Here is an 11242-nt window from a genome sequence, read left to right on the forward strand (position 1 = left end):
CATCCTACAGCCTTTGCTCCAGCTAGGCATGTAGGACCAGGCGACAGTGGCCTGCGGTGGCCACTCCTGAGCAGCCCTCCTCAGTAGGATAACAATCACTCATGGCCATTTCAAAGGAACTTCCTTTCTAAGCTCCCCCAGATGCACAGCCTCTCCCGGAGCAGACAAGAGGAGCCAGGCCTTTCTGTCCTCAAACCCGGTCGGGCTCCCTCCCGGCTCTAACCTGCCCGTGACCTGGAGAAGGGCAGGGCAGCTGCGCATACCAACTTCCTAACTCAGTGAGGGGCCTCGAAGGGGCTAGCTCCAGCCTCGGGGGCCCTTAAAGCGCACACAGGTGCGCGGCCAGCCGGGAGGGCGGGGGCGCTGGGGACCGGGCCCAGGAGAGCTGGGCGCCGAGTCGCGCGGGCGCCGCCAGCCTCGCACCTGCGTGGACCCCCCTCCCCGCACGCTGGTCGGGGAGCCCGCAGCCCCGGCAGGAATCGCAGCACGGCTTCGCACATTTCCTTAATATTAGCCACATTCAAGTGGGCCCCCTGCCAAGTGGACCGCAACGAAGTTTTTGTTGGGATTTGATTGATTCCGTGGTTTGCTCCTCGGGAAGGCCAAGTGCAGGGCACATCTCCCAGCCTTACCGGGAGTGGAGTGCGAACTCGGGGCCAGACGCGCGCGCGCTCGGGTTCCTGGGAGCCACCGCCAAGCCCGACTCTCCGGCACTGTTGTGTAGAACAAGACTGACCTCTAGTGGCGTCTGGGGAAGCACCCTGGAGCCAGAGTCAGAAGAGTGGGTGTGCAGTGATTGAGGAGCCTCCCGCTGCCCCTACACACGCACACCTGGATTCCTGTACATTGCCCTTCCTTCCCCTCCTCCTTCCCTCTCACCTGCCCCCTACTCCTCCTTTCCCTCCCTCCCTCTGTCTCAACATTTAACAATCCAGAAACCAAGACCAGAGCCGACTAGTGACATATCTGGGCCTGCACATGGCAGGCTCAGAGTCTGGACTAAAACTCAGGTCTCTGGTCTTCCAGTCCAGTGTCTTTTCTTTCTAGATTGCAGTCCGTCTACCCACATATTTATATTCACTCCTTCTTTTATTGAGCACCTACCGTGTGAGTGGTGGACAGGAGAAGACAGGATGAATAAGGCAGACACATCGTCTTCCTGTCCAGTGGACAGACAGGCACTCAGCAATCCCAATACCTGTGATGAGTACAGAGGCCTGAGAAGTCCTGGGTGATATTGGAGCGCTTTGGAGGGCCACCTGACCTGAAGGACAGCTGGGAGTTAGCCGGGAAAAGGAAGCTGGAAGGGGGGAGGGAGTATGGAGAATGTTCCAGGCAGAGGGACAACATGTACAAAAGCCCTGAGATGAGAGAGATCATGACTAGAGAAATTGCAGCACAGAATGAAAGGAGGGTGGTGGGGAGCTGGAATGGACAGGAGCTCGAGTGAGCCTCTAAGGGGCAAGCAAAGTAGGTAAATGGACTCAATTATGGGGTCTTGTAAGGACTTTGGAGAATGTTCTAAGATCAGCAGGGAGCTACTGAACATTTAGACAGGTTAATGTCATGATCAGATTTCTCTTTGTGCGGGATCACTCTGAATTTGGCATTAAACTCTGTCTCAGGCTAGCTGTTAGGCTGTGGGCAACCTGCCTGAAAAATGTTGAAGCCAGAAGGAATCATATGGTTCATCTAGTCTGTCTTACAGATGGAGAAACCCAAGCTCAGAAAAGGTAATTCACTTTCTCAAAGTGGCTGAGGTGGAACTAGTTATCTCCAAGTCCCTTCAGCTTCCACTCAAGGCCCCAGATATGCCAGCCAGAACCAGACACCAGCTCCCAAAGCTGCTCCCGATAAGACATAGGCTTCCCCTGCATCTGCCTCCACAGAAGTCCACCCAGGGCCAGACCAGAGTCCAGCAAATTACCTTCAAGACTGGCGAAGCATGTCCTCATTAGACCTGCTTCCCTGAAACCTCAGGACAGTTGAAAGCTTGCTTCAATATCCATGGCTAGCAAGAAGTAGGATAAGACATGAAGACCAGAGACTGTAAACAGGTGGGGCGGGGGAAGGAGGGCAACCCTGCCAAGGGGCTCCCACTGAGACCCGGGTAGCGGAGGGCTTGACTCCAAATTGAGACAGTGAATCCCATTTCAAATAGCATGCCAAATAAAGAAAACAAGTTTAGGAATTGCAAAGTACCTCAAACTTTATAAAAACAGATAGTGATAAAATGCAGTTGTCCTAATATTTGGGTAATTTAAATGCCCTCAGCAGCAAGGGAATTAAGAGAAATAGTTCAACATAGGCTGGATCATTTAGCATTTGGTTTGAAAAGTCATGGGCCAATAAGAAGGTCCCAGAATAGGATGAGAATATGATAAGAAAGGTTTTCAAAGAGAGAAACACAATCCTGGTGAGTGCCATCTGGAATTGGAGAACAACATGAAATTGTAGAAAGAGGTGTCAGAAGGCCTGAATTTGAGACCTAGTTTAGCCACCTATTAGTTATGACCTTAACCTCTCTGACCTCGTCTCAATAGTACAGTTACAATAATAATAATAATAATAATAATAATAATAATAATAATAATAATACTTGCCCTGCGTACCTCACAGGGCTCTTTAGCAATCACAAGAAACGCCAGATAGGACTATGGTGAAGGGCAACAGTGCAGATCTCAGCTCTGCCACTTACTGGCTGTGCAACTTGGGTGAGTTTTAGACCCCTCTAACCTCTGATTTCCTCATCTGTATTATAGGAAGGCTAACACCTGCCTCAGGTGGGAGCTGTAAGGACTAAACGCAATAGTCAAAGTAAATCATAGCATGGTGCCTTTTGCATAGACAGTGCTCAATAATCAGTGATTTTTATCATTAACATGATTATGTTTGCAAACTTACAAATTGTTCAATGCATAAAAATGAAAGATTATTGTAATATTTAACATGATATCATGTCACTGGGTAACAGGATAAATGTTAAAAGAAAAATATAAGCACGAAAAATAGAATGGAGATGGTAAAGCACACAGTCTATCTTTATAATGAAGAGACTTTGTAGGTAAGGATGTATGAGGACTCAAGTTCTCACGAAATTAACTCCTGTTGGCTTGGCTAAGAGATGGTCATATAGATCTTTTTTAAGGATGAAAAACACTAGCAGTGATCAATGGCCTCGTGTCAGGTTGGGATAAGGTATCTAATGAGTGACTGTGAGGATCAGCGATAATTCAGGTCTTATCTAACATCTCCAGAGCCACTGAGAGCAAGAGTAATTGGTACATTAATGAAATCTGTAAAGACACTCAGCAAGCCTCCAGGGAGCCTCTTTAGAGCTGGAGAAACTCAACCCAGGAAGACAGGAAATAATGCAAAAGAGCCTCAAAAGTCCATTCACTTATTCAGAAAAATATTTTGTCCCCACTCTGTGCCAAACATCTCGTTAAGCACTGAGGATTTAGGCACAAAAGACATGATCCGTTTTGCACCAAGCTCACAGTCCAGTGAGAGACAGAGCGAGTAAATCACTGCAATTTGGTGAAGTGGCTGTAGGGATGGTTTGGGTACAAGAGAGCACAGAGGTGGGGCTCCTAACCCAGGGGTCAGAGAAGGTTCCCCAGAGGGAGCCACACCTGAGCAGGCTCTGCAAGGACACAAGGCAGTTAGCCCGGCAGAAGAGAAGGACTGGCTGTGCTCTAAGTGGAGGAAGCATCATATGCAGCGACCCAGAGTTTGAACTGCAAGTTATTTAATTTGATCACACTGGGGCAAGGGTGCTGGTCCCCTCAAGTACGAGGGTTCCTTTGTAATGTCAACAAATATCACGGCCCTCTCACATTATAGTAATTGTCCTTTTAAAATCTCCTGCTTGAAAAAAAGTACATGATGCCCCCGTCCTCCCAAAAAAATCTATTAGGAATTTTATAAGTTCTAAATCAATTTATGTCTTATTAATCCCTATTGTGTCTACTGGCATTTACATTTGAAAAATATTTACTATACTTTTAAATGACCCTGTGTATTTTGTTCCCAACAGTATCTACTTAAATTTTCATTTGAGAAATATTTGCCTCATCTATGTGCAAGACTTACTAGTTTTTCATTGTAAAACAAGCTTTGTTCATGCATATATTGATGAAATCCTTACAATAACTGCTGATTCATGCCACCGCCACCACCCCCCACCCCCCAGGGCTGTGAGCCGCAGTTGGTTAGCACTGGAGTAAGGGGTACTGGCAGGATCTGAGACTGGAGAGGTTGTTGGAGCTGGGCTTCATTGTCTGTGTGAAAGTGGAGGGGCTGAAGAGTGTTGGGGAGTTTGAAGCAGTGACAGCAACAGACGCTCAGTCAGCAATGTGGGTGGCAGGGTCGGGGAGGGTGGTCTGAAAGAAAACAATTGCAGTGAATGGAGAGAAAGGAGCAGATTTCAAAAATATTAAAAGGTAGAATTGAATGGACTGCGTGACCCCAGAAATGGGAACTGGGGGAGAGGTCTCAGGTGACTCCCAGCTTTCTGGCTTAGGTAATCGGATAGATGGTGGATAAAAAGGCAAAGAACAGGACGGGGTTTGAGTAGAAGATTTTGACTTTGGACATTGTGACTTTGAAGTTCCTGCAGGACGGCCAAGTGGAGATACACAAGGTAGAAGGATCCAGACAGAGAGACAGGTTTTGGAAGCATGGACAGGTGGATAGTAATCAAAGTCCTGGGCGGGGGTAACAGCACCCAGGAGGAGCCTGCAGTGTGGGAGAGAAGAGGCCCAAGGACAAAGCACCGGGACCCCAGCATCTGAGAGGCAGGATGAAGGGAAAGTCCCCCTAAAATGGAAACAACATGCAGAAATGAAGGAGGAAAACCAAAAGGGAGACAGAGAAAGACGGAGACAGAGAGCTACCGTGGGAGCCAAAGGACCAGAGGGCTTCAAGAAAGGAGTCATGAAAGTCAGTGACACAGAGCAGTCAAGTACAAATACCAAAACTTTATCTACCCATAACGACAGTGGAAAGAATCACAACAAAACACCATCTCCCACTTGTATGGCTCATTGTGCTTTCAAAGCACTTTCACACCATTTATTTCATTCCATTCACACTATGGCCTATCTAGCATTCTTACAGATGCAAAAACTGTAGGCAGTGAGGTTAAGAGATTGGCCAGAGCCATCTAGCAAGTTGGTGGCTGGGCTCCTGAAATTAGAGATCAGTCCAGAGTTTGGACCATGCTTCTGGTTTCTCCCACACCTGAGTTAGCTTTTTAAACAACCAATAATGAAATCAGAATGGGGCCTGTTCCAGAATAACTACTCATTATTAGTATGGAAATTAAAAGCCTTGCCTTTCACACTTTGTTTTGCACTTCCCAGACCCCAAGATGTCAGGGTCATCTGAATAAAAAGGCATTACCTAATTCCTCTGGGGTAGAGAGGGCTTTAGGGGTGTGTAGGGGGTGGGGCTCATACCTAATTCTGTATGTAAGAGGGACCATTGAAGGTTTTCAAGTAGAGAAGTGATATAAATTTGAGCATGCTTTGGAAAGATTAATTAGTGTTATTGAACTTGTATTTGACAGTTCATACGTCTGGTTTTTGGATAGTCACACCACCTGAAACAAAATAATGAAAATACATTATGAAGACCTGTCTGGGCTTTTTTTTTTTTTTTTTGGAACTGAGCCGCCTCTCCCCACCCTGCCTCCCGCTCCAATGAGTAGGCTGCCTTCACCAGAGGAGGTTGCTTGAATTTGGAGGAAAAGCTCCTGCGATATTTGATGAGGTCATCACTGATCTTCAGATCTCCATTCTCCCACCCTACACCTTCCAGAAGCAGGCCTGGCTGTCCATACAGGAATCCCCTGCTCGCTCATCCATTCCTCAGTCATCCCAACACAAGGAGGGGGGCTGCCCCTCTGGCTTGTCAGATCTGGACCAGGCCCAAACCTGTCCATGTCGGGCCAGGCCTGAAGCTGCTTGTCTGATTAGCTCTCCACTGGGAACAATTTAGGACATGGTTCTCTGGGAACTGACTGCTCTATTGGGCATGGGTCTGATTATCTCTCTCTAAACCTATCATTCACAGCACAGAAGGAACACTAAATAAAGACCTCTATATCAATTTCTAACATTTTATTCTCTTTACAGCTCAAATAATGTCACTACAATGTTATCACATTGGAGGTTGGGCAAGGCCCAGAAACAGTCATCACTACGCAATGTTGATTTTATGATGGTGACTCACAGTCTTGTTTCCAGCTGGTGGCCTGGTTCTGGCCTTTTCTACTGACCCATAAAGCTGAGCTTCAACATGGGTACATGGCTGTATGATCCTTCACCAGTCTGGAGCAGCTGGGAAGTTGTCTAGATTCTGTACTACAGGCCAAGGATGAGCAATGAGCTGTTTCCCTTTTCCCTTAAGTGTGCTTCGTATGTGGCCACTTCTCAGGCTAGTACACAGGACAAAGAAAATCAAGCAAGATAGGTGAATTGTGGGGCCGGCCCAGTGGCACAGCACTTAAGTTTGCGTGCTCAGCTTCGGCAGCCCGGGGTTTGCCGGTTCTGATCCTGGGCGAGGACCTACCCACTGCTTATCAAGCCATACTGTGGCAGGCATCCCACGTATAAAATAGAGGAAGATGGGCACAGATGTTAGCTCAGGGCCAATCTTCCTCAAAAAAAAAGATAGATAAATGAATTGCAATCACAGATGCCTACTTATCAGCTACTTCACTGTGTTGCTAAAGTGGGAACATCTGTTAATTATTAGATATGAAAACTCATTCTTAGGTTAGAAAAAGGAGAATCATTAGATATGTCTCTATCCTCCTTCAGAACAGCCCTTGACAAGTAACATTATGTCAGTTCTCTAATCTGTCAGATAAATTAATGAAAGATACGAGTTAAATACGAGATTTTTGAAATGTCTTAAGCCTATGCATCATTCCACAGGTAAAAACTCTTCAGGTAGAAAAATCAATCTAAAGTGCTATTATAATCTTTTAAAAAAATGAGACACTTTTCAGCTTCTGCATCACAGACACTTTCCACTTGTCTAAAGGATAGGTTCGTGGACCTAAACTACCTGAGTTCAAATCCTGGCTCCCAGACCTGCAAGCTGTGTGACCTGGAGTGAGTCATGTAACCACTCCAGGTAGAATGGGAATAATGACGGTTTCTTCTTCAGAATGTGCTGGGATGTTTGAATGTGTTATTAAAGTAAAGCACCTGCTGAGGGCCTGGGCACAACAACTGTCAATAAGTGATAGCTGGGCACGGATCAGGCCATCTGGGGCCTCCCCAGCTTTGTTGCAATGGCTCCCTTGTAATGCCGTAACAAGTTGCATGTTGTTTTTCCTCACTGTAGGTCAGTGCAGCTGAACGGCCAGCCCTTAGTGATGGTGGACGATGGGACCCTCCCAGAATTGAAGCCCCGCCCCCTGCGGGCCGGCCGGACATTGGTCATCCCTCCAGTCACCATGGGCTTTTATGTGGTCAAGAATGTCAACGCTTTGGCCTGCCGCTACCGATAAGCCACCCTCACACTCACAAGGTGCCAGCAGGCCTGCTGGACTGCTTTCCACTCTTCTGCCCTGATCGTATCCTTATTTTTCAGACATCTTCTTAGCAACAAACCAGCCTCTGCTGCCCTATCCTGCTGGAATCAACATAGATTTGCTCTCCGAAGAGACAAATGTCAAATGTTAGCCTAGGTAGGTCACATCCACCCCGAAGGAAAATGTAGACATCTTCTGTACCTGTGTAAGGATGAAGGTATGTGTGTAAAGCTGTGTGTATCCTCGTACACACCATGAAGACAAGCTGACAGTGCACTCCCAGGACAAATGAAATGACTCCCCATGATCCTGGTCACAGCAATATAACTACAGATCTTAGCCTGTGGCTGCCTCAGCGGAAGACGAGCAAGGAGAAAACCCAGTGGAGCTTCAAGAGCCCAGTCCTCTTCTAACTCCACTCCTTTGTCTGTTCCTTGCTGTTGCCCTGGGTTTCCCATCACCTTTCTTCCCATAGGGGAGCAAGTGGGTGAGTCAGCGCTGGCCTGCTGGGCGAGCTGTTTATGTAATTTCCCGGCTGATGTATGAGTGTGTGCATCTGGGTTTCTGACAGTGGCATCAATCACTGGCTATTCCTCTGGGAAGCGGGTGCTTCAAAAGTAAAATTGCAAGCATACTCCAGATTTTGTAAGAAGGTTCTATTCCTCTGTGAATGCAGATACCCCCAGGGTTGGAGTGGGAGTCAGGTAACAATATTCATTGAGTAGAGAGCAATGTATTAGGCACCACAAAAAGCCATCATCATCCTTCATTTGGCTGTGAGGGAGAGAGTTTTAGTGAAAGAAAAAGTACACCAAACCACCAGACACACACACTCACCAACTGAACAAAGCAAATAATTAGACCTGCCTCAAGTTTGAGAGAATATTAAGAGTATGCCCTTACTGGTTTGGTTGACCAAAACCATTATTAAAAAAAAAAAAAGGTGTAAACCAAAGGTCATCACTGTAAAACACAACTGACTCCAGCCTTTCTGCCTCTTCCCAAGCAGCCGTGTGCCTCTCAGTGCATGTACTAGCGGAAATCTAATGCAGGCTTTAAAGATGACCAGGTCCATCCTGTCCCAGACCAGCTTACCTGAGCACAGAACAAAGCTTTGAGTTGGCCACTGGGGGGAAGGAGCAATCCAGAGACTGTGGAAGGGTAGGTGGAAGCTCTCGAGCTGGGCCGGGGGCAAGTGGAGTGATTTAAAGTTCATGATGAGGATCTCCTCTGTGATTCAAGGGGTACGTGTGGGGCTTTGCAAACATGCTGCAACCAAATACGACTTTCTTTTCTGTGGATGTGATTCTTTTTCGCAGGATAAATGACATGAATTTTTTTAAACGAGGAGATATTTGACAGTGTCGTAGGATTCCAATTAAGAGAGAGACAATTTCTGCTGTTGTGAAAGGATAGAAATGGAAGAGAGGGGCAGGGTTGCTGATGCCAGAGGCCAAGGAGACTGCCTAAGATGCCCAAGGAGTCAAGGATTGGGGCCAAGTCTGCAAAGTGGACAGTAAGGTGAGAGACAGGAGGAAGATTACAAAAGAGAGGGGACAGAGGATTCCTGGCTTGGAGAACTGGGAATCAGGGGACAGGAGCCGACAGGCTCATTGTGTGTGTAAGGAAGACAGTGGACTCAGTTTTGACATGCTTATTATTAGGTTCAGGAGGAACAGCACAAGGAGGTGTGTGCTACTCGAGCAAGAAATGGGGAGCCTGAGGAGCGGGCTGGACACGGTCAGTGGTTGGCTCAACCTGGAAGCAGCTGAGAGAGGAGGAGACCTTAACACTGTGGCAACCCAGAGAGGCCTCCTCTTCTCTGGAAGCCGGCGCCTCCCACTGAAAAGTTTCAGCTTTGAGAGGGGAAGAGAGAGAAGTGCCAAGACTGGGGGTAGAAAGGAGGGGAAAGAAGCAGCAGAGGAAAGTGAGGAAGAGAAAGGAAAAGAGAAATGAGAGACAAATTTTAAAAGATTTGTGAGGCTATCAAAATCTCTTCTATACACTGGTCAGGTACAGCCCCAGGGCCCCCTCATGATAACAAGAGGAACCAGAGGTCCCTGGGGCCCGGCCCTGGGCCAGTTTGCTTTACAAACACAGTAGCCCCCTAGGGGTCCACAGCTTGCCCAGGGTCACTGAGGGGAATGGATTGCTGAGCTCGGAATAACACAGAGCCTGGTCATTTAACAAGTCAGCTCAGTGGCTGCCCAGTCGCACACTCACTCCCTTCCCCTCTCCCTAAGTTCTGCCGGTTCAGTACAGCCAGGATTCCAGAGCTCCGTCCAAACACCCTCTCTGTAAATAAGTGTTGATTGCTCACTCAGCCTCTAAACTTGCAGGATATAGGCAGTGCCTGCTTCTTTTGTCTGTCTCTGTGTATTAAATGCTGCTCCTAAGAGGTTTAAGTTTTCTTTTATTGTTTTTCGTTAATAACACGGGAGGAGGGAATCACTGAACTTGATCTTTGGAGTCCTGCAGTTCTCACTGTGCAACTGTCTCATGGAAGAAGTATTTGCACTATTCAAAGGATACTGAGAAACTCGCTACCGCCACATTCCGCAGGGACTTTAGTACAGGGCATCTGTCCTGGCCTTGTCGTTTTGGGGTGGGAGTAACTTACTAAATCAGTAGGGATCGCTCCTTATAAGGGATTCCCTTCTCACACTCCCCACAGAAGACAGCCTATGGCGAAACTCAGCATCGTGATGCATCAAGGGAGCAGCTTGCCAGGCTGGGCCCCACGACAAAGTTGCTCATCCACCAGCTTCCCCAGATCAGATTTTTCCTCCTAAAACAAGACATGGCCAAGATAATCTAAGACTTCAGAGCCACTTTATTTTAAACTAAAGAATGGGCTTGTGGAAATGCTTATTTGAAAGCATAATAATATATCATGAGAAGTCTGTGCTTTTTGTTGAGATGATTTTCTGCTCCTCCTGCCTCTAGGAATGATCTTCTCTCTCCTTTCTTATCGCAAAGGCTCAGAACAAATTCTCATTGTTACTTGAAGAGAAAGTCTCAATTGTGGTGGTGCCCTGAAAAAGCTGCAGTTGTAGGATATTCGCATTATTTCTGGCTGGAGAAAAGCTTGAAAATACCAGAACTGGGCTCCAGTGAGACTAAGGCCTGAGACTCCCAGAGCCACAGTCCCCACAGGCCCACTTGCCCGCCGCAGCCCCAGCCGCACCCCAGCAGTTGGACAGTCCCTGGGCAGAGGGGGCCAAGCCCTGCACCCTTGACAGGGCAGAGATTGTTGGCGGATTCTCCCTGAGAGGCGCCCAGCGGCTCTCAGCACCGGGGACCCTCTGTGGCCTCCTGGGGTGGGGCGGCTGGGAGGGCCCAGCAGGACTGCGAATTGCTGAGCTGCCGCATGGTCCAGGCCAGGCCCAGCTCTGCAGGTGTGCCCCGCCACAGGCACTCAAGGCCCCTGTGTTTGGGATGGATGCAGCTGTGGTATTCATCTTGGAAATCCACTGAGAGCAGCTTTCTTTCTGAAAAAAAAAAAAAGGGCAATGTTTAATCTCTGCAGAAGCACAGATGGATCCCTCTGACAGTAAAAATGCTGGGACCCGGAAGGACTTTAAAAATTTGAGATGTCAATAGAGCAACCAAAAATAGTAGAGATGTAGCTTGGAGAAGGCAGAGGAAGAAGGGGCATAAGCGTTTACATAGCATGGCTTCCTCCCCTGTCCC

At 47.7% G+C, this 11242-nt stretch overlaps 1 protein-coding gene across 2 annotated transcripts in view; it reads left to right on the forward strand.

Annotated features, from left to right (window-relative positions):
• The window catches only part of HPSE2 (heparanase 2 (inactive)), a 607678-nt gene extending 597731 nt beyond the window's left edge, over nucleotides 1–9947 (forward strand). For both annotated transcript variants that reach the window (XR_011522679.1, XM_070559517.1), the window contains one exon: nucleotides 7360–9947. Coding sequence is in view for 1 of the 2 variants with exons in the window: in XM_070559517.1 (XP_070415618.1) it covers nucleotides 7360–7525 (166 nt within the window). In the remaining variant the exon portion in view is untranslated. The remainder of the gene's footprint in view (nucleotides 1–7359) is intronic.
• Nucleotides 9948–11242: the final 1295 nt, after the last annotated feature.

Source organism: Equus przewalskii, chromosome 1 (assembly GCF_037783145.1).
Source record: "Equus przewalskii isolate Varuska chromosome 1, EquPr2, whole genome shotgun sequence".
Lineage (NCBI taxonomy): Eukaryota > Metazoa > Chordata > Mammalia > Perissodactyla > Equidae > Equus > Equus przewalskii.